Source organism: Carcharodon carcharias, chromosome 18 (assembly GCF_017639515.1).
Source record: "Carcharodon carcharias isolate sCarCar2 chromosome 18, sCarCar2.pri, whole genome shotgun sequence".
NCBI classification, from domain to species: Eukaryota; Metazoa; Chordata; class Chondrichthyes; order Lamniformes; family Lamnidae; genus Carcharodon; species Carcharodon carcharias.
The window spans coordinates 85,039,728-85,064,173 of record NC_054484.1 but is presented as its reverse complement, the minus strand read 5'-3'; the positions used below and the strand labels follow the sequence as shown (position 1 = coordinate 85,064,173).

The 24,446-nt window shown below is 43.5% G+C and overlaps 1 protein-coding gene across 2 annotated transcripts in view; it reads left to right on the top strand.

Moving 5' to 3' along the window:
- Positions 1-24,446, top strand: part of LOC121290654 (pleckstrin homology-like domain family B member 1) — a 250,600-nt gene that overhangs the window by 18,615 nt on the left and 207,539 nt on the right. Inside the window, exons 2-4 of one of the 2 annotated variants that reach the window (XM_041211388.1) lie at positions 11,400-11,596; positions 15,816-15,930; positions 20,406-20,480. In XM_041211388.1, coding sequence (XP_041067322.1) covers positions 15,883-15,930; positions 20,406-20,480 — 123 coding nt within the window. In that variant the 5' untranslated portion in view covers positions 11,400-11,596; positions 15,816-15,882. Of the gene's footprint in view, positions 1-11,399; positions 11,597-15,815; positions 15,931-18,732; positions 19,108-20,405; positions 20,481-24,446 lie in introns of those variants that run through there. The other variant, XM_041211386.1, reaches the window with a different exon arrangement.

Here is a 24,446-nt window from a genome sequence, read left to right as displayed (position 1 = left end):
AGATTCTTTATCAGGAGCCTCCTTTTCCGGAGTTGCCTGAACATCAGGTGCTTCGTTGGGTACTTGCAGTTCTGTATCCTCAACTCTTACAGGAACATCAGACATGTCAGTCCTAGGTTGAGTATCCTCAACAGGAAACACAGACCCAGTCATGGTCACTGGTGGAACCAAATCTTGGTGATTTGTCTCTCTCTCTGCCTTAAATGGTCCACAGGTTTCTGGATGATCCACATGGTATGACAGAGGTCCAGTCACCACACTTATTTCACCGGGTAACCACTTTGGTCCTTCCCTGAAGTTTTTCACATCGGCCGGTTCTCCCACGGTAAATTTCCTCTTGCGGCTATGCCAGTCGTGTCTAGTTTTCTGACTTCTCTGACTCCTTTCCACCTCCCCCTCTAAATTTGGCATTATTAAACTCAATCTGATCCTGAGACTGTGTTTCAACAATAACTCCACAGGCATGACGCCTGCTGTTGTATGAGGGGTAGTCTTGTAATCCTGTAGTCCTGAAAAAGAAAGCGTGCTAGCTTGGTTGACAAGGAATCGCCAGTTGGCTTTTTCATGCCTGCCTCGAACATTTGAACTTCCCTCTTGGCCAGTCCGTTTGAGGAAGGGTGGTACGGTGTAGTTTTTACATGAGTAATACCAATGGCTGATAAACCATTGAAATTCAGCACTCGTAAATACTGTGCCATTATCAGAAATGACTAATTCTGGTAGCCTGTGAATGGCAAAACTCTGAAGTCGTTTCTTAATTGTAGCAGCCGATATTAGTGATTTCATCTCACATACATCCAACCATTTCGAATGGGCATCGACAATGAGCAGGAACATTGTTCCCAGGAAAGGTCCAACATAGTCAATGTGTAACCAGGGTCTACCCGGCCACTCCCATGGGTGTAACGGAGTTGTCACTGGCAAATTTTGCAGTTGCTGACATTGCACACAGTGCTTTACTAAACTCTCTATTTTGCTATCCATCCCAGGCCACCATAGATAGCTGCGTGCTATGGTCTTCATTCAGGAAATTCCTGGATGTGTGCTGTGTAGCTCAGTTAAAAGTGGCTCCCTTCCCTTTGGAGAAACTATCATTCGTGCTCCCCACAATAAGATGCCATCCTGGCTGGTTATTTCATGTTTTTGTTGAAGTAGTCAGATACGGGCCCCTGAGACCACCATGTAGTACTTGTTCTCGTACTTGAGATAGGACTGGGTCCCGACTTGTTCAGTCTCTCCTGTCGAGTGCACAGTGGCAAGGAATCTAAGAGATTTAACAGTAAAACAAGTTATTATGGAACTGGGACATGCTCATCATGCTCTTGTAAAGGCAAATGAGTAAGGGCATTGACATTAGCGATTTGATTTCTAGGCCTATGTATGAAAATGTATTCGTATGCTGCCAGGATTAAAGCCCTATTAGTATTTCTGTATCTTCTTTCTACATGCTGCCTTCTTTCTAGCACAGACTTTAATCTCGGCCTTCTTTTTGACTTCACTATTGGCCAGACTTCTCTCAGATGCCAGCTAAACTTGTCTGAGTTCAACTTGGTTGAGTCTCCCAAAATTTCATTGTCTATCTGCTTCTTGGAAAATTTTGTGACTTTTGCTCCCAAAGCCTCTTTGGCTTCATTGAGCTGATTCTTCAGCTCTTCCATCTCTTTTTTGTATTTGTTTGCTGCCTCCTGGAAAATTGAACGTTGTTGTATCTTCTCTGGCAACTCATTCTTCAGTTTGTTCAGAGCGGTGCTGATTTCTTTCTGTTTCTCTTCATACTGTTCCAGAGGTACAATCTTCAACCTGAGGGAATTTGCAGTGTGTGAATGTCTTTCAACAGGTTTTCTTTTTCCCTGCAAAGGCTGTTCACCTGGTCTCGAACTCTCTAACCTAGCATGGTCTCTTTGAGTTTCTTCTGCTGTTCTTCCAGGTTTTGGCTTAAGACAGCCTGCATTTCTTCAGGTTGTTGAGTCTTTACACATTCCTTTTTCAAAACAGGAACTCTCCCAACTTCCTTTTGGAATCACTGTGGCCAATGAAGATTGATTTCCCTTTGCCAAGTTCACCCTAGAAGGCTTGGTCCTCTGCCTCCCAATACCAACACTGGTCGCTTTGCTGATTGGCCTCCATAAAGGACAGTTACTCTGTTTATGCCTTTTAGTTGAATGTCTTCACCTGTGTATGTTTTTAGTTTGGCAGCAGTTTCTTCTAAACATAATTGATTTTCATCATTATTCAGATATCTGAAGGTATGTTCCTCAATTACTGTAGCGGAAGCTCCCATGTCCACTTCCATTCTAACATTTACTTTCACTGTTACAAATATTGGTTCTGTCTTTCCAACTTTCAGATTAAACAATGAGTAAATGTCTGAATTTGTTGATTCAGGCTCTCCTACATTGTAGATTTCATTGGGCTTCTTCTTTTGTTTACAAGCCTGCTTGAATCTTCCCTTACATTACCTCATCATATGTCCATTTCTGTGACAATAGTAGCATTGATGGTTTTTAAACTGCCAATCACTAAATGACTGCCTATTTCCACCTCTATTGAAATTATTCTTCGATTTTGCTGCTAAGTTATTTTTCTTAATTCTCCGGGTAGCGGGAGCTGTTTCCCGCTTCTCGGCAGAGTCTTGCACTTTCACGCTCTTTTCAGCTGCGGCTTCCCACCCCATGTGGAGGACGGTGTGGTTTTGCGCACCCTGTATGGCTTTTGAATCTCTTACTGTGCTTTCCATGGCCAGCGCTATCTCTATTGCCTTTTTAAAATCCAGATTCACTTCAGACAATAATCTTTTCTGATTAGTATCCTCATTCACACCACACACTATACAATCTCTGAGCATGTCAATTAGAATCATACTGAACTCACAATGTTCCGTTAGCTGCTTCAAATTTGCCATGTAGCATACAATTGTCTCGCCCAGGGCTCTATTTCACTAATTAAACCTGAACCTCTGCATCGGGACTTAGGGCTTTGGTTGTAAATGACCTTCATGAGGTCCACCAATTCATTGAATTTTTTTGAATCTGGGGCTCTGGATGCCGTCAAACTTCGAATCAAACGGTAAGTTTTGCTCCCACAAGTACTTCTTCTGTTCAATCCTGTTTTATCCTCATCGCCAATTTGTTGTAAGGGTGGCCAAATTGCTACTATTGTTGATAGAGTTGATCTGCAGACACTTCTTGGGTGGAAACTTTAAATTTATTTACAATATACTCAGCAGCAACCACACATGTGCTTTCAACTCCTATCTCTATACTGACTGCTGAGGTAGCCTGTGCTACTTTACTATTGGTTACTACAAATCATGTGACTTTCCTTAAGTATTATTCTTAAAGGTACATTACATGCTAAATAAAACCATAATTACTATAAAAAGCAAGTTAATCCTGTATAAAGCACTGATTCAACCCTAACAGGAGTGTCACATCCAGTTCTGGGCACCGCACTTTAGGAAGGGTGTGTAGGCCCTGCCAATCTTTACCGCAGGGCTTTTACATAAAAGAATGTAGACTCCTGTCCGACAGGTTCTGAGCTGATTTCTGCCAGGTCAGGGCATTAAAATCTGGCTGGTGTTTCATGTGGTTAACAGTTTGAAGGCACTGGGGATATGAATTGTGAATGGAGGTCAGATTCAAACAGAAGTCTCGAGGCTTTGTGTTTCCAGCACCTTTTTTTTCCTATTCCTGACCTAAGTTGGCAGCTTCTGGGTTGCCAAAACTGTGACCCACATGAAAGAGCAGCCAGATTCTGCACTCAGACAACACTCTGCCTGCTTGGAGATGAGCCACACTTGGGGAGTGACCTCCAGAACAAGAAACTGAGAAATAGCCTTGGTGGTCGAGAGACATTTGGCAGGGAGTGATGTTTGTTAGCTGTGTGCTCCATGGGGTCAGCAGTAGGTCACAGTGTGTTTATTCAAGGAAACAGGGAAAATATTCCACGTGTTTGGTGCTCCATCCAGCCATTGCTCCCAGTTTGTGGGTAGAGCAGGGCTGAAGGGTGTGGGTTTTTCCCGTGTCTGGGGAACAAACGTATCCAGCCAGCTGTTACAATCGCACTTATACAAGCTGACATCACCCAGAGCTGTTTATCTCAAAAAAAACTTTTTGAGCTGACTCATTGGTACAATTTTAAAGATGGTGCAGGAACAAAGAGACCCAGGGCACATACATCTTTGAAGGTAACAGGACGGGCTAATAAAATTGCCAAAAAAGACACACAGGATCCTTAACTTTATAAACAGGAAGGTATGCAAAATCTTTATAAAATGCTGGCTAGACCTCATCTAGAGCATTGTGTTCAATTCTGGGCACTGCACTTTAGGAAGGGTGTCAACGCTTCAGAGAGGATGCAGAAGAGATTTACTAGAATAGTGTCTGAGATGTACGACTTCACTTAATGTAGAGAGACTAGAGAAGCTGGGATCATTCTCCTTAGAGCAGAGAAGGTTAGAGGACTCTTGATAGAGGCATTCAAAATCGTAGACGCTTTGATAGAGAAATTAGGGAGCAATCTTTTCCATTGGCAGGAGGGTTATCTGCTTTAAGATAATGGGCAAAAAATGTTGAGGGAGCAATGCGAAATACTTTTTATGCAGCAAGTTGCTGTGATCTGGAATGCACAGCCTTAAAAAGATATGGTGAAAGCAGAATCACTCATAACTTTCAAAAGGGAATTGGAAAAATATTTAAAAGGAGAAAAGTGGACGGTTAGAGGGAAAGAAGAGGGAAGTGGGCCTAATGAGAGAAGTCACTCAAAGATGGACCAAATGGTGTCTTTCTGTGCTTATGATAAAGGGAGTCACATAACTGCTTGTCAGCAAAGCTGGTGCTCCTGGAATAACAGGGACAACATGGGTATGAACCTAAAACAAAAACAGAATTACCTGGAAAAACTCAGCAGGTCTGGCAGCATCGGCGGAGAAGAAAAGAGTTGACGTTTCGAGTCCTCATGACCCTTCAACAGAACAGTTCTGTCGAAGGGTCATGAGGACTCGAAACGTCAACCCTTTTCTTCTCCCAGGTAATTCTGTTTTTGTTTCGGATTTCCAGCATCCGCAGTTTTTTTGTTTTTATCTTATTTATGGGTATGAACCTGGCTGAATAACAGGAAACAGAGAGCAGTGGTGAATGGTCTTTGCTTAAACTGGAGGAAAGTACACAGTGGGATTCCCCAGGATTTGCTACTAGGACCCCTGCTTTTCCTGATATTTGTTAATGACCTAGACTTGGTGTGTGGCGCACCATTTCAGAATTTGCAGATGACACAAGATTTTGAAGTTTTGTGAACCGTGAGGAAGCTAGTAATAGACTTCACTAATCATGCAGCAAAAGGGGGGGAGGGAATAAATACAATAACTATCACTAGAGAAAAAGTACTAGGGAAACTAATGGGGCTAAAGGCTGGTAAGTCCCCTGGACCTGAAGGGTTGCATCCTAGGGTATTAAAGGGAATAGCTACAGAGATAGTGGATGCACTGACAGTAATCCTCCAAGAATCCTGAGATTCCTTAGATTCTAGAAAAATCCCAGAGGATTGGAAAGCTGCCAATGTAACACCCTTATTCAAAAAGGGAAGGAGACAAAAAACAGGTAACTATAGGCCAGTTAGCTTAACATCCGCCATTGGGAAAATGTTGGGGTCTATTATAAAGGATGTAATAGCAGACATGCATACGCTAATCAAGCAGAGTGAGCATGGCTTCATGAAGGGGAAATCATGCCTGACAAATTTATTAGAATTCTTTGAAGAGGTAACAAACAGGATAGATAAAGAGGAACCAGTAAATGTAATATATTTAGATTTCCAAAGGTGTTCGATAAGGTACCACACATAAGGTTACTTAGTAAGATAAGAGCCCATGGTGTTGGAGGGTAATATATTAGCATGGATAGAGGACTTTCTAACTAATAGAAGACAGAGAGTTGGGATAAGGGGGACATTTTCAGGATGGCAACCTGTAACTAGTGGAGTGCCACAGGGATCAGGGCTGGGGCCACAATTATTTACAATATATGTCAATGACTTGGATGAGGGAAGTGAATGTACTATCACCAAGTTTGCAGATGACACAAAAGTAGGTGGGAAGGCAAGTGGTGCGATGACACAAGGAATCCACAGAGGGAAATAGACAGGTTAAGTGAGCGGGAAAAAACATGGCAGATGGAATATGATGTGGAAAAATGTGAGGTTATGCACTTTGGCAGGAAGAATAGAAGAGCTGAATATTATTTAATTGGAGAAAGACTGCAGAAAGCTGCAGCACAGAGGGATTTGGGGGTCCTCGTGCATGAATCACAAAAAGCTAACATACAAGTTCAACAGGTAATAGGGAAGGCAAATGGAATGTTGGCCTTTATTTCAAAATGGAGTATAAAAATAGGGAAGTTTTGCTAAAACTATACAAGGCACTAGTTAGACCACACCTAGAATACTGTAAACGGTTTTGGTCCCCTTATCTAAGGAAAGATATACTGATACTGGAGGCAGTCCAGAGAATGTTCACTAGGTTGATCCGGGGTACGGAGGGATTTTCTTATGAGGAGAGGTTGAGTAGGTTGGGCCTGTAGTAATTGGAGTTTAGAAGAATGAGAGGTGACCTTATTGAAACATATAAGATTCTTAGGGGGCTTGACAGGGGAGATGCTGAGAGGTTGTTTCCCTTTGTGGGAGAGTCTAGGACCAGAGGGCATAATCTCAGAGTAAGGGAACACCCATTTAAAACAGAGATGAGGAGGAATTTCTTCTCTCAGAGGTAGTTAATCTGTGGAATTCTTTACTGCAGAGGGCTGTAGAGTCTGCGTCATTAAGTATATTCAAGGCTGACATAGACAGGTTTTTAATCAGTAAGGGAATCAAAGGTTATGGGGAAAAGGCAGGAAAGTGGAGTTGAGAATTATCAGATCAGCCATGATCTCATTAAATGGCGGAGCAGACTTGATGTGCTGAATGGCCTATTTCTGCTTCTACATCTTATGGTCTTATAAATTTAATGCAGAGATGTGTAAAATGATTAATTCTGGCAGGAAGAATGAGGAGAGGCAATATAAAATCAAGGGTACAATTTTAAAGGGGGTGCAGGAGCAGAGGGCCCTGGGGTATATGATCTCAAATTATTGAAAATGGCAGGACAGTTTCAGAGTACAGTTAATAAGGCAAACTGGACTCTGGGCTTTATAAATAGGGCCATAGAGTACAAAATCAAAGGAGCTTATGTTAATCCTGTATTAAACCTCAACTGGAGTACCGCATCCAGTTCTGGGCGTTGCACTTTAGGAAGGTTGTTAAGGCATTGGAGAGAGTGCAGAAAACATTCATAAGAATGGTTCCAGGGATGAGGAACTTCAATGATAATGATAGGTTGGAGAAGCTGAGACTGCTTTTCTTGGAGAAAAGAAGGTTGAGAGGAGATTTGATAGAGGTATTCAAAATCATGAGGGGCCTGGAAAGAATGGATAGGGAGAAACTGTTCCCATTGGTGGAAGAATTGAGAACCTGAAGTGACATGAGGAGAAACTTTTTCTCACAGAGCGTGGTTAGGATCTGGAAAGCATTGCCCAAGAGTTGGCAGAGACATGTTCAAACAGGACTTTCAAAAGGGAATTGGATAATTATCTGGAGAGAGAAGATTTGGAGGGTTGCAGGGAAAGGGGGACAGAGTGGGACTAGGTGAGTTGCTCTCGCAGCAAGCTAGCACAGGTGCAGTGGGCTGAATGGCATCCTCATGTGCTGTAACCATTCTATGATTCTGCGATACATGGTTCCCTCATGAAAGTGTGCTTACAAAACAAAGTGAATGATGGCAGAAAGTAAAATATGTGAGCACATTAGTGTCCGAAAGGTGAGGACAAGACTACACAACTCCGCAAGACCAAGACCACAGTCCCAAAGTGGAGGCATATTTACCACTGTTTTGTGTGTGCTACACATGTCTGATACAATAACTTTGCACTATCAAGGTCAACTCATCCAAAAACTTTTACGGGATGCATGGGTTGTGATGTCTGAGAGCACCTCCCCTATGCAGTGCCAGCAGCACTTAAAGGGCTGCTGCTAACTATTAAAACTGCCCTGCTTCTGAAACAGCATTTCAAAAGGACAATATCCAACTTGCTGGCATGTGTTCGCATTCTTGTAAAGAGGAAGCACTGTTTGACTGACAGTCAAAAATCATCAAATCAGATAACAAGGAGTCTTTTCATGTGTGAGGGCAGAACATTGTGAGGTTGATACAACCAATAGTGAGAGCGTAGGGGAAGGACAGTTGGAAATATGATGAAACCTCCAGCAATATGCCCAGCCAGCCCTACTTTTGGATGAAATGTTAAACCAAGGCCACATTTTTCCCTCAGTTGGAATGCTGAAGATCCTATGACTCTCTTGGAAGAAGAGCAGGGGAGTGGTGCCCTTGCCAATATTTATACCTTATTCAACATCACAAAAACAGTTTATCTCACTGTTGTCTATGGAAGCTTGCTGTGCACAATTGGTCTGCCCTTTTTGCTATATTACAGCAATGACAGTGATTCAGAAGTACCTCATTTGTTATAAAAGACTTTTGGATGTTCTGAGGTTGGTGGAGATGCTATATTGAACCTTGTAAGGACACGAGTTGGTGTTTGCTATGTGGATCACTTCCCAAGGCCCACAGCACTGCTTTGCCCAAAGTTTTTGTGATGCAGAGTTCCCTTTTTGGGCTCTGGCTTGCCTGAGGTGACCAGTCCTTTGATGGTCTCTCTCTCTCTCTCTCTCTCTCTCTCTCTCTCTCTCTCTCTCTCTCTCTCTGTAATGCCACATCAAACTCTCAGTGCAGTGCTGTGAAGAAGCATTATAAAGTGGAACACTGCGGATTCACTTTGGGAGCTTTGTTGATGCCCTCATATTTTCCCCCTTCGCTGCTCCCAGGGTCAGTAGACCATTGTGATTATTTAGCCGGACATCAGCTGTTGACAGGATTGAGGGAATCCGTTCCAATAAAGACCACCCTTTTTCTTTAGGAATCTCCTGAAAAAGCATTTACAGAGCATGGGAATTGCAAGACAAAGGAAGGTCAAATGCCACCTCATTTACCTTCTACTGTCCTGGGAGTTGCATGATGCAGCAGGTGGCAGAGTTGTTGACCAGTCATGGCACTCAGTGCACAACGGGACCAGACACATGGCAATAAAAATCCCAGCCGTGGGGAGCTTTGGAATGTTCCCTCCCAAGCTTGGTACACTGTGGAGGATAAATCTTGAATTTTATATCATGCCTGTCACAACTTCAGGAGATCTCAGAGCACTGCACAATCAACAAAGTACACTTTTTTTGATATGTAGTCACTGTTTCAATGCAGTAACCAATTTGTACACAGCAAGACCCCCTAGCCATGTCTCAAGTTATGAAGCCCAAGATCCCATAAGCTTTGCTAACCACTCTCTCAGCATGCCCTGCTACCTTCAAAGATTTATGCACATGACCCCTAGGTGCCTCTGTTCCTGCACACTCTTTAGAACTTTGTCATTAAGTCTATATTGCCTCTCCCTATCCCTTCTGCCAAAGTGCATTACCTCACATTTCTCTGTGTTAAACTCCATGTGCCACTTGTCTGCCCATTCTGCTCGCCTGTGTCGGTTCCAGGTGATTTGTATCATCACTGTTTGCCACCCCAAGTTAGATATCATCAGCAAATATTGAAATTTTACCCTGTGATCCGAATCCAAGTCATTTCTATCGATATAACAAAAATAATCCTATCACTGACCCTTTGGGGAACAGCACTGTCTACCATCCTCAAGTCTGAAAAATAACAATTTACCATCACTCGCTGCTTTCTGTCCTTAAGCCAATATCTTATCCAAGTTGACACTAACCCTCCTATTCCATGACCTACAGTTTTGTTAATCAGCTTTTTATGTGAAACGCTTTCTTAAAATCCATATAGACAACATCCACCACATTCCCTTCATCAACCTTCCCTGTTACTTCATCTAAAAATTCAATTAGATTATTGAACGTTATCTTCCTTTTACAAATCCTTAGTCTCTCCTTAATTAACTCAAACTTCTCCAAGTGTCTGTTGATTTTTTTTCCCCCTGATTATTGTTTCTAAAACCTGACTTGTCATTGATGTTAAACTGTCCAGCCTGTAGTTACTAGGACTGTCCTTACACCCTTTCTTGAATACAGGTTCACATTTGCCACTCTCCAATCCTCTGGCACCTCCCCCATATCTATTGAAGTTTGGAAGTTTAAGATGAGCCATTCCGTTATCTCCGCTCCCACTCCCTTCAGCAACCTGGGATATGGGCCACCCAGACCAGGCGACTTATCTACTCTAAGCATAGCCCAGCCTTTCCCATACATCCTGCCTTTCAAATTTCATATCATTCATACCTCTCCCACCGATATTTTGTCAGATTCCTTCTCTTTATTAAACACCGATACAAAGTACTCATTCAGCATTCTAACTATGCCTTGCATCTCTAAGCTCTTATCACCCTCTTTGTCTTTAACAGGGCCCATCCCATTTCTTACTACCCACTTACTATTTATCTGCCAGTAGAAGATTTTTAGGCTATCTTTTATGTTAACTGCCATTCTATTCTCATAATCTCTCTTGGCCAACCATATCTTCCTCTTCACTGTCCCTCTCAATTCACTTGTTTCTCCAACTTCTATAGCATCCAAGTAGCTCTGGCTTTGGTTCCTCTCACGTAGGCATGCACCTTGCCCGTACCTGAAACGTCATCTCAATGATCAACCAGTGTGTTGCAAGTCTCCACTCCTTTCAGGAGGGAGTGAAACCAGGACACAGGTTGAAGAATCTGGCCCAGTAAAGACTATCAGAAGGTTATAAGGGTTGTGCACACTTGTTTTACTTAAGTCATTCTAAGATGTGGGAAAATATAATGCATTCATTATTTTTATATTATTCTATGAAGTTGCACGAAATGAATCTGATCATAGTTGTTACTCAGTGTGGTTCAGTGAATGTGAAATAGATTGATTCATATCAGGTGTCGTCTTGGTCTGTCTTTGAAGGGACTGAGCAAAAACCTGTGAAAAGACACAGAAATCTGGTTCAGGTTTCAAAGCAGCATGAGTGAAGTAGTTAGATATGATGTGGTACAGAAACACAACCCTAAATATAAGTCACTGGGGCCTCTGACAGGAGTGACAATCTCATAGCTAGGAAATATCCACAGGAGGACTCCTTCACTTGGAACGTGTGGTCATTCTGTGAAGTTGCACCTGTGGTTCTGGGGCCTCACTGGAAGCCTCAGTGGATCTGAGACCATGTGATAACTCACTTGGACCAATGCTGGGACCCTGGTTCTAGTAAAGGAAAGTTGCCTCCAGGGATCCTCACCTCATAAAATGACCCCTCTTGTTTTTATGCTCAAACTCCTCAGGTATTTGCAGAAGTGTTGCTGTATTAGCTGTCTATTTATTGATGTCGAGTGTCGGTGCTGGAGCAGCAGGGTGCTGAACATGATTGTTACAAGACCAGATGTCTCCTGGATTTGGCCTCGGTAACTAGGCGATGAGAAGACTTGGAAACATTACACAGAGGTACCCAAGAGCAATGCCCACAAGCCTGGGTACTAAGGTAGGCAATGATGCTTCAGCAGGTAAGACAGATTCATCTTTGAGACCCCTGTATACACAAGACAGGGAAAAGTCCAAGAATAGGTGAATCTCACTGCAGTCTGCACAACTGCATTAACCTTCCTCACCATTCATTTATATGTATATGTATGTATATTAATACACAGGGCCCTGTTCTTTACAGACAGAAAGAACATGTGCACACACTGCGCCTGTTTCAGCTAAACAAAATAAGTGACAGCCATTTGCTAGCTCATTCCTCAAGGCTATACTTTGACTAATTGGGGTCAAGCTGCCTGGTTTAAATTTTAAACAATACTTGGCAGTTAACTGTTGGTCACCATCAATGGTGCATTTTCCATGGTAACGTCACTTGCCAACCAATCAACACGCTCTTCACACACACTATAAATTGTCATTTCCCCTTATATTGGTATTCTTGTGAGGTGTCCTGATAAGTCCAAGATGAAAAGCTTTTACATGTCTCTTTTTTCAGTAATAGCTTATATGTAGCAAATAAACGATTCCCAGCCTTTTCTCATTTAATCTCTCCTGTCCTTCACCCTATCGCTGAACTTCCCTTTTGTCCCTCTGCTGCTCCTCCCTCATTTACGGAAAACTTCTTCTTGTCCTCAGTTCTGATGAAAGACCCAGACCAGAAAAAATCCTGTTTCTCCTTCCACAGATGCTGGATGATCTGTTGAGCCTTTCCAGAACGTTCTATGCTTGTCTCAGATTGCCAGCATCTGTAGTATTTTGCTTTTGGCTTCTACATAGAGCCTTTAAAGTATGAGATCAAAAATTCACCGTGAACCACAGAAGGGGATGTTTGTACGGGTCACCCAAAGCTTGGTTAAGGAGCTAGGTTTGGAGGAATGATTTAAAAAACAGATAGGTGGAGTGGGGGAAAGGTTTAGGGAGGGAATTCCAGAGTTCAGGAACAAGGCAGTGGAGGGCATGATGATGAGTGATGCAAATTAACAATGTGCAAAAGGCCTGAATTCGAGAAACACAGAGGGCTACAGGGCAGCAGGAGATTGTAGAGGCCATGGGAGGATTTCAGCACAAGGATAGGTCAGTTGTTGCTCTCCCCCTCACTCCCCACAGCCTTTATTATTCCACCCAACCTAATCTCACTCTCCCGCTCATTCCCCACACCCTTGAATATCCCACCCAGTCTAATCCCCCTCGCCCCCTCATTCCTCACACCATTTAATATCCCACCCAACCTCACCTTACTCTCCCGCTCACTCCTCACACCCTTTAATATCCCACCCAACCTCACCTTACTCTCCCGCTCACTTCCCACACCCTTTAATATCCCACCCAGTCTAATCGCACTCTCCCTCTCACTCCCGACACTCTTTATCCCACCCAATTAATCCCACTCTGCCCTTCACTCCTGGCACCATTTAGTATCCTGCTCAGTTTAATCCCACTCTCCCGTGCACTCCCTACACCCTTTGCTATCCCACCCAGTCCGATCACACTCTCCCTCTCGCTCCCCACACCCTTTAACACCCCACCCAGTCTAACCTCACTCTCCAGCTCACTTCCCACACCCTTTAATATCTCACCAGTCTAATCCCACTCTCCCGCTCACTCCCCACACCCTTGAATATCCCACCCAGTCTAATCCCACTCTGCCCTTCACTCCCGGCACCCGTTAGTATCCTGCCCAGTCTAATCCCACTCTCCCGTGCACTCCCTACACCCTTTAGTGACTCACCCAATCTCACCCCACTCTCCCCCTCACTCCCCTCACACTTTAATATCCCACCCAGTCTAACCTCACTCTATCTCACTCCCAATACCCTTTAATATCCCACTCTCCCCCTCACTCACCAAACACTGCAACAATTTATATAGCACCTTTAATGTAATGAAACCTCCCAAGGTGCTTCACAGGAACACTATAAAACAAAGCCTGAATTTGAGCATTATTTTAAGCTTTAAGGATTGTCTTAAAGGAGCAATGCACATGGAGAGGTTTAGGGAGCGAATTGAAGAACTTGGGACCTAGGCAACTGAATGCATGGCCACCAATTAAAGTTGATAATGCACAAGAGGCCAGAATTAGATGAGGGCAGATATCTGAAGGTCGTAGCGCTGGAGTAAATTACAGAGATAGGGAGGGGCGAGGCCAAGGAGGGATTTGAAAACGGATGAGAATTTTAAAATCAAGACATTGCTTGACCAGAAGCCAGGGTAGGTCAGAGAGCACAAGGGTGATAGGAGAACAGAACTTGCTGCGAGTTATGAAGTCATGGTTTAGGGGGTAACATATTAGCATGGAAAGGGGATTGGTTAGCTAACAGGGAGCAGAGAGTAGGGATAAATGGGTCACTTTTGGGTTGGCAAGATGTAACGGATGGAGCATCACAGGGATCAGTGCTGGGGCCTCAACTATTTACAATCCATATCAATGACTTAGATGGAGAGACCAACCATATGGCTGCTAAAGTTACTGATGACACAAAAATAGGTAGGAAATTAAGTTGTGAAGAAGACATCAAGAGCTTACAAAGAGATTTAGATAGTTTAAGAGAGTGGGCAAAAAATTAGCAGATAGAGTTTAATGTGAGAAAATGAGAACTCTTTCACTTTGACAGGAAGATTAGAAAAGCAACATATTATTTAAATAGAGAGAGAGATTGCTGAACTCTGAGGTACAGAGGAATCTGGGTGTCCTGGTACAGGAATCTCAAAAAGTTAGTGTGCAGATGCAGCAAGTGATTAGGAAGGTAAATGGAATGTTGTCGTTTATTGCAAGGAGAGTGGAATATAAAAGTAGGGATGTTTCTGCTACAGTTGTACAGGAACTTGGTGAGACCACATGTGGAGTACTGTGCTCAATTTTGGTCTCCTTATTTGAGAAAGGATAGAATTACATTAGAAGCAGTTCAGAGAAGATTCACGCAACTGATTCCTGGGATGAGGGGGTTATCTTATGAGGAAAGGTTGGACAGGCTGGAAGAATGAGATGTGATCTTATTGAAACATAAGATCTGGATGGGACTTGACAGAGTGGATGCTGAGAGGATGTTTCCCCTTGTGGGAGAGACTAGAACCGGGGACACAGTTTAAAAATAACGGGTCTCCCATTTAAGACTGAGATGAGGAGAAATTTTTTCTCGTTAGTCTATGGAATTATCTTCCCCTGAGAGCAGTGGAGGCTCCTCCTCACCAACTATATAATTGTTCCTGAAAATTACTTATTGATTTTGTGGCCTAGCATTCCACAATCCACCAACTCACGGTGTAAACCTCCTCTTTTTGTGGTTAAATTGGTGTCCCCTCATTAACATCCTGTCGAGCAATGGAAACAGCCAACCCCCATTGACTTCATGTTGAATCCTATGTAACGTTCAGGGCCTCTATCAGATCAGCTCCCTTCTCCTCTTTGTTTCTAGTGTTAAAAGCCCTAATGTCGCAGGTCTCTCTTCCTAACTGTGACTCCTTCCCTGGTGAATCCGCACTGGGCCCTTACCATTCCTTTCCTAGCCTCCCTATAAAAGGGCACTTAAAGAGAGAACCTTCATTTCTATAGAGCCTTTCATGAGCTCAGAACATCCCAAAGCACTTCAAACACTGTGAAATACATTGGAAGTGGAGTCATTGTTGGAATGTTGGACATCTGGCAGTTAACATATTCACAGAAATGTTAGTGATCTTGGCCAGGGCATGAGGGTTTACTCCCCTGCACTTCTTCAAACAGTGCCATTATAGAGTTGGTCTGAGAGGGCAGAAGGGCCCTTCATTTAATGCCTTATCTGGAAAATGGCACCTCTTGCAGTGCAGCATTCCTTCAGTACTGCATTGTCACATCAGCCTGAATTATTCACTCGTTTCTGGAGTGGGACCTTGGTGCATAAGCAGACTCAGGTGAGAGTGACACCACTGGGCCAAGGGTTACTCCCAATACTCCAACTGGGGCTGAGTAGAAAAGAAGAGGTTAAAACCTGTACATGGGGTCTATTCAATTCCTGGAGGCATCAAAGGATTGCACAGTTCCCTCGCCTACCTTTTTCGATCCAGTAAAGAGATTGGGCAGGAAGTCATGAGCAGGTGAGACAGGGCAGACACAATAAACCTTGCCTATGTTCCCTTCACTGCTCTCAAAGCCCTTCCTGCAAGAGTTTTTGTCTCCATTTCTAGCGTGCCAACTGTAAGAAGCACTTTGCTCCAGCTGAGTGTTCTCACTTTCTCTTTGTCAACAGGCAGTGGAAGCTTGAGAGTGACTGAAATAAGGAGAGGTCTGTTCGCCCACCAGACACCAGAGGCCCAATGGAGCTCAACGGACAAACCTTGAAGACAAAGACAATGGATGTACAGGTGCGGCCACTTTTAACGAGTGGGATTAATTTGCATTGTGCTCACTTTTGAGGCTCCCATTGTGATGAAAGTGATGGAGAGTGTATTGTGTAAATTAACCAGCATGATGAAAAGATGAGAAACCCTAGTTATGAAGAGTGGTTGGAGAAACTAGGGACTATTTCTACTTGATCATGTTGGGATGGTGTTGGTTACACAATGTGTCTGTTAGGGAAGTCTTTGTAGCTTTCTGTATATTAACACCAAGTTATTTTTTAATACTTGTAACTATATATATTCAGTAAAAGGTACAGGGAAGGAGCTATCTTTATACCTATGTCTTAACACATTTCTGCTCAACACCACACTGACCCTAGGTCTGGGTCATGTGTCATCTTACATCACTGTGTGGGTGGTACTGTACTCAGTCCCACGTTAAGGGTATGTGCCAGACCCTTATGCTACAGATCAAAGAAGGTAAAGAGGAGATTGACTTGAGGTTTTCAAATCATGATAGAGTGAACAGGGAATGACAGATTCTTTAGGTGCCCCTAGTCAGTGACAATGGTGCTTCAACTTAATGTTGTGATTTAAAGATCAAGGAGAGAGTTTAAGAGAAGCATCTTTACACAGAGAGTTGTTTGAACATGGAACGTTTTTGCCTAGAATGGTTGAGGCAGAGAGCGATGCATCTTTTAAAGGAACAGTGGATAAATATTTGAATCAGGGGAAGATATAGGGCTAAAGGGAGCAGGGCAGTAGGACTAGTTTGGGATTGATATAGGGCTAAAGGGAGTGGCAATGGGATTAGTTTGGGATTGATACAGGGACATGGAGAGAGTGGGGCTGTGGGATTAGTTTGGGATTGATACAGGGCTATGGGGAGAAAGTGGGACAGTGGGATTAGTTTGGGAATGACACAGGGCTATGGACAGAGAGTGGGACAGTGGTTTAGTTTTGAATTGCTCCAGCAATGAATAGTCACATGATTGCAAACATCTCTGGGTGTGTGATTCAACGCTGAAGGGATTGTGAATTTGGTTTATCATTTCCCTACAGCTTTGATAATGGTGGCCGTTGTAGGAATATCATTGCCAGGACATTAAGTATCAGTGAGTTATTTATCAAACTCAGCTCTAAGGCAGATTCTGGGCTGTTGTCAGATGAGTCGCTTCCAACAGAGAATCACAGCTGCATTAACCTCACCCCTTCACTCTCATATAACACGGAGATTCGGGGATGTATAATCCTCGCTCTGTCACTAACTTGGCTGAGTTCTGCTGAACTGGCTGAAGTTCAAGCCCTGCATTGTGTGATTTCTGATGAGAGGTGTTTGCTGTTGTCTCATGGTTTTGTCTGAGCACATTCCAGAGTGGGGCCGAGTTTGACTGTGGCAGAATTCCAGGGGCTGGAATACGTGGGATGAATGCTGTCCCTTAGCCAGCTTGGCTGGACTTGCCAAAAGGAGCGACTTCATCCCTTGAAGTGATTTGCAACGAATGTGACTAAGTAGCCCAGCCAGCAATGCATCAGTTCGCACAAGATGCCAAATGACTTCACTCCAGATCAACTAAAGGCAAGATCTGCATGTTCAATTAACGTTGAAGCCTTTTCCATGGGCCCATTCGGAAGGCTGGAGAGTGAAGATCCTTAACTGTTTGCACAAGGGGATCGCTTATATGACTCCGATTCAAAGTGTTTAGATATCAATGCTTGGCCATTCAAATCAACAACAACTTGCATTTATATAGCGCCATGGCCCTTATTGGGGCATAATGAAAATGAATTGACAACAAATAGGTGATTGAACATGCGGAGTCTAAGTTTGGTCAAAGTGGTAGGTTTTAAGGAGAGTTTTTTAAAAAGTGATTGAGAGAAAGGGTGGCAGAGAGGTTTAAGAAGCTCTCAAGCTTGGGGCCTACAGGGCCCTCAGGCCCCACAACTTGGGCCCTCAATGTCTGAAGACTTGGGCAGCGATCGTGGAGCGAAGGAAATCAGGAACGCACAAGACTGGAATTCGAGGAGAATAGTGATCTCGGAGGCAGATAGGGCTGAAGGAGGTTACAGAGCGAGGGAGCAGGTCGTGGAGCCATTTGAACAGTGACACACCGCAGCAAACACACAGTCATGGTTACATCTCCAACTTAACAAACATTGTGTCAAAATTCTCATCCATGTTTTAAATATTCACCCCCCCCCCCCCCCACCCCCCCCCCACCCCCACCCCCGCCACCCCCTGCACCACCCCCCATGGTCTCAGCCCTTCCTCACTCTGTAGCCTTCTCTGGATCTACACTCCTCCTGAGATCTCTGCACTCCTCCAAACTGCCTCCCCTAGTTTCCCTACCACCCCCACTGGCAGCCAGCCCTTCAGCTGTCTAGCTCCTAAACTCAGAAGTTCTGTCCCTATTCCTCTGTGCTTTTCTCTCCCCCCTTTAAGACGTTCCTTAAAGCCCACCTCTTTGACCTAGCCTTTGGCCATCTATCCCAATGTCTGTTTGTGTGCCTTGATGTTTGATAACAGTCCTGTGAAGGGCCTTTGGAGATGTTACAATTTTAAAGGTGGTATATAAATGTAGGTTGTTGTTATTCCTTCAGGGTTTTGTGTAAGCACCAGTTATAATGAGTGGCTCATTAACACAAGGAGCCGAGAGTCCTATTAAACCTAACAGCAGGCCTCGAGGCAAGAACTCGCCCTTCCATGGGGTCTGCACAGTTGCCTGTTTTACCTCTTTCAGGAGGGATATACTTGCATCGGAGACAGTTCACTACGGCGATTCCTGTCCCTATTCCAACTTCTGTTTTTCTCTTAACAATTTTCAGAGGACATAAACATTTTGTGGGTAGTTCCTGAGAACCGTCAGCAACCATCCTGTGTGGAATTCAACCATAATCTGATCCAATCACACCACCTCTCCATAATGGTCAGTCCGATTGCCCAAGTCTTGGACTGCTGTCTTCTACTCTAAATCAGTTGGCCTCAGGCTGGAGTATTGTATCCAATTCTGGACACTGCACTTAACAAAGGATGCCAAGGCCTTAGAGAGGGTGCAGAGGAGATTTACTGGAATGGAACCAAGGATAAGAGACTTCAGTTGCATGGTGAGACTGCAGGAGCTGGAATCATTCCCCTTTGAGCAGGGTAGGCTAAGGAGGAATTTGACAGAAAAGTTCCAAACTGTGGAGGATTTTGACAGAGTAAGTAATGAGAAACTGTTTCCAGTGACAGAAGGGTTGGTAACCAGAAGGCACAGCTTTAAAGCAATTGCGATAAAGAACATGGGGGGAGATGAGAATTGAATTTACACAGTGGGTCACGAATGGATCGCGAATGGACTATCTGATAGGGCGATAGAAGCAGATTCAATTGTAACTTTCTGGAAGAAATTGGAGATTTACTTGAAAAAGGAAAAAGAACTCAAGAGCCAGCACAAGCATGATGGGCTAAATGGCCTCCTCCTAAATAATCTATATTAATGATTTGGATTCAGGGATAGAAGCTACTATAGTTAAATTTGCAGATGACACCAAAATAGGTGGGAAAGTAAGTTGCAATGTAGAAATAAGAAATTTACAAATGGATATGGACAGGTTAGATAAATGGGCCAAAATTTGGCAGATGGAGTTTAAAGTGGATAAGTGTGAGGTTATCCATTTTGGTCGGAAGAATAAAAAAGTGACTTATTATTTAAATGGAGAGAAACTTGAGAATGATTCAGTGCAGAGGGATCTGGGTGTCCTTGTGCATGAATCGCTGAAAGCTAATATGCAGCTACAGCAGGTAATAAGGAAGGCAAGTGGAATTTTGGCATTTATTGCTAAAGGAATAGAGTATAAAAATAGGGAAGTATTGCAACTGTACAAGGTACCTGCAGTACTGTGCACAGTTTTGGTCCCCTTACTTGAGGAAGGATGTAGCTGCATTGGAGGCGGTTCAGAGGTTCACTAGATTGATTCCAAAGATGCGGGGCTTGTCTTATGAGGAGCGATTGAGCAGTTTAGGCCTATACTCGTTAGAGTTTAGAAGGATGAGAGGAGATCTAATTGAGGTATATAAGTTACTAAAGGGGGATAGACAAAGTAGACATGGAGCAGATGTTTCCCCTTGTGGAGCATTCTAGAATGAGAGGCCATAGTTTTAGGTTAAGGGATGGTAGATTTAAATCAGAGATGAGGAGGAATTACTTTTCTCAAAGGGTCGTGAATTCGCTACCTCAGAGTACAGTGGATGCCGGGCGCTGAATAAATTTAAGGAGGAGATAGACAGATTTTTTCATTAGTAACGGGTTGAAAGGTTATGGGGAGAGGGCAGGAAATTGGAGTTGAGGCTGAAATTAGATCAGCCATGATCGTAATGAATGGTGGGGCAGGCTCGAGGGGCTGAATTGCCTACTCCTGTCCCTAGTTCTTATGTATAATTCTCTGGTTCTAAGATATTCTGTTGTCTGGGCCTGTTTTACTAAAACTTGAATATTCATTGTTTTGTAAACATCTAGGAGATGGGAAAGTCTGAAACTGAAAATGAATTGGAAGAAAAGGAGGTATCAAAGAATGATCCAGAGATACTGAAAGTGAGTGTCTCCTGTTGAGAATTACGCGGTTGATCAGATGCACAATTAAAGGAAACCATAAGACAGAGTAGCATTCAACACGGCTTATGATTGTTCCCAAGTATGTTGGAAAGCCTCGTGTTGAGTAATAGCTGAGGGTTTCTTGTATAAAACACTGGTTCGGCCTCAAATGGAGTCTTTTGTCACATCCTGGGCACCGCACCTTAGGAAGGATGGGAAGGGACTCGAGAGGCTACAGAAAAGGTTCACAAGAATGATTTTGGGGCTGATAGACTTTGCATTCCCTGGATAGAGTGGAGAAGCTGGAGCTGTTCTCCTTAGAGAAGAGAAGTTTGAGAGGAGACTTGATAGAGTCCTGGACAGAATAGGAAAGGAGAAACTGTTCCCTATTGGCAGAGGGGCTGAGAACCATGGATTTAACAACATTGACACGAGGAAAAGTTTTTCACACAGCAAGAGGTTAGGATCTGGAATGCACTGCCTGAGAATGGGGTGGAAGCAGATGCAATAAGGGCTTCAAAAGGGAATTGGATCATTATCTGAAGTGGAAAAATTTGTAGGGCTACAGGGGAAAGGACGCATGAGTTGCATTGTTTTTAAAGAGAGCTGGTATGAACACAATGGGCCTCCTTCTGTGCTGTAGCCTTCCCTGATTTTATAACTTCACTGAACATGCAGACCACACTTTTGGTGGTGGAGTGGGGAGCTCAGAGCTGACATTTCTGAGAGCTCGGTCCATTGTGGCCAGGAATAGTGAAGCAGATTCCGGCTAATAGGAGCTGGGGATGTGAACCATTTCTTTAGTGTCTAGGCTTTTCACCTTACATTCAACAGGTTACCATTCAGTTGATAAACCAATCTTATAGCATGTGGAACTATAAGAATCCCAACATGAATATTGACCAGTGAAGGTAGGCTTGTGGTAAAGAACCCCCTGGAAGATTTCTCAACTAATATATCAAAGAAGGGGAGTTCATTTGACTGCTCCATTTCAAAGGTGAATTTTAGTGCAGGGTGGAGCCCATTAAGATATGTAAGGAAATTGTTACATGCAGCTGCAGATTTAAATATAGCAAATGAATTATCCAGATATCAGAAATATGTGAGGGGCAGGAGGCTAGGATGAAAAACACATTTCCATTGAAGACACATTTCTCATTGAACCCAACAAAGATGTTTGTGAGAGCTGGGCCTAGAGGGGATCCTATGACAACAACATCATCTATTTGGGCATATATGGTGTCATTAAAACTGAATTCAAGTGTATGATTGTCGAGTTCATAAGTTCAATGAATACTGATTAAGCAATGGTGGTGGGTCTAGTTCACCATGGTATAGTGCTGCTGCGAAAATATCTATGCACTCCTTAAGTGGAACATTGGTGGATAGGCTAGCAATGTCAAATGAGCAGATGGACTCAGCATTGCTATAAATATGCAAGTCCTGTATGCCCTTCGCAAATGTGGAGTCTTTCACCGTGTATGTGGAAAACTTGGTCAGAACTGGTTGTAACAATTCACTCAACCATTTGGCCAATTCACGCGGTGGAGAACTGGTCATTGTTAAGATGGGGTGTAGAGGGACATCACTTTTGTGTGTCTTGTGCAGTCCATACATATGTGGACGTAGTGAACAGTGAGGATGAACCCTGCCATATATATCATGCAGCTCATCGCTCGTGTACAAGTCCAGCAAGCGTTTTCTTAGCTTACTTTCAAGCAAGGTCTGGTCATGTTGAGCGGCAGGTCCAATGGATACGAATTTGGACCCGTCATTGTGAATGGGGTGCGTTTTTTTGATATAGCCATGCTTGTTAAGCATGACTTTTCCCATCCCTTTGTCAGGTTTACTGATATGTATGTCTGGGTGGGTCTTTAGGTCTCACGATGCTTAAGATATTTACGTTACATGTGAGTGTCGGACAGGTCAATAGACTTGTTGGATTCTTACAGTTCCACACGCTATAAGATTGGTTTATCGACAACCTTGTAATTAGGCCTCAAGCCATTTCCTCACCATGCAAGCTTGATGCTGAAATAGGGGCATCAAAGACATCCTGCAGGATAATGGCTACCCTAATCAGATCATTTCATGCTATGTATCACGCAAACTCATGAACAGGCCTAAGGCAGTCACTTCCGGCCCTGAAAAGTGCCCAGTCTACCTCAGATTACCCTGGACAGGGAAAGTATCTCAAAAATTTGAGCAACAGGTGAAGCTAGCTGTTTGACGCTGCTACTATGCAGTAGCAACACGAGTGGTATTCATCATTAACAGGATGCCGGCGTCAAGCCAAAAAGACATTCAGCCTATCACACAAATGAGTAATGTGGTATATGAATTTCAGTGCCAGTGTGATGCTAGGTATGTAGGCCACACGTCCCAAAGACTGGTGAATCATATCAAACAGCATGTCCCAGCCACTGGTCACAATGAGCAGGGTACAAACTCTACCCAACCAGCCCGTTCTTGTAAAACTCAAAACACAGTGTCCAACATTAGATATGATTCTGCGATTGGACAACATTTGCTAAATAATCCTCTGTGTGCTAAGAATTACACTGACACCAATTTAATATTGTCAGTTGGGCTCTGTGTGGTGCATTGACATGTATTGGTAACTACATACACAGGGTCTTGTTCTTTGCAGACAGAAAGAACATGTACACACAATGTGCCTGTTTCAGCTAAACGAAATAAGTGTCAGCCATTCGCTGATTCATTCCTCAGGATATTGCCTTAACCAATCAGGGTCAAGCTGCCTGGTTTAAATTTCAATCAATGCTTGGCAGTTAATTATCAGTCAACATCAGTGGTGCATTCACCATGGCAACACCACTTGCCAACCAATCAGCACTCTCTTCTCATACAGTATAAATTGTTGTTTTCCTCTTCTATTGGTATTCTTGCGAAGCCATGGAGGGATTTGAACAGGAGAATGAGAATTTTAAAATCAAGGTGTGGGAACCAATGTAAGTCAGTGACCGCTGGGGTGATGTGTGGACGGGTCTTAATGTGAGGCATCACCCCCCCCGCCCCCAACCTCCTCCAGTTCACTTTAAATGTTTGCAACAACTCTGTGCACACAGTGCAAGCCAGCACCTTATTGCAAAGGACAATGGCCCCCTCCCCCTGCAGCCTGGCAAATGAAACACTTGAGTTCAAAATCTGGGCTGACACATCTGGTGCCATCTTTCAGGTGAAGCATTAGGAACAGGAGAAGACCATTGAGCCCATTGAGCCTGCTTCACCATTCAATATGACCATGGCTGATCAACCACTTCAATGCCTTTTACCCACACTAACCCTTTACGTTATTGTTAATCAGAAATCCATCAATCTCTTCCTTAAACATTACTCAATGACTGAGCTTCCATGGCCCTCTGGGGTAGAGAATTCCAAAGATTCACAACCCTCTGAGTAAAGAAATTTCTCCTCATCTTGGTCCTAAGTGGCTTCCTCCTTATTTTGAAATTGTGTCCCCTGGTTCTAGACTCTCCAACCAGGGGAAACATCTTACCTGCATCTACCCTGTCTATTCCTTTAAGTATTTTGTAGGTTTCAATGAAATCATCTCTCGTTCTTCAAAACTCTAGAGAATTCAGGCCCAGTTTCCCCAATCTCTCTTCATAAGACTGTCCCATCATCCCCAGAACAAGTCCGGTGAACCTTCATTGCACTCCCTCTATGGCAGTAATAGCCTTCCTGAGGTAAGGGGACCAAAACTGCACACAGTACTCCAGGTGCTGTCTAACTAAGCTTCTAAACAATTGAAGCAGGACTTCGCTACTCCTGTACTCAAATCCTCTAGTGATAAAGACTAATATTCCATTAGCCTCCCTACTTGCCTGCTGCACCTGCATTAAACTGATTTTTGTGTGCTCTCTCAGATGAATATGAACGATCCAATGGCACTAATGGAAGAAGAGCAAGGCAGTCTCCCCTAGCGACCTAGCGAATATTTAT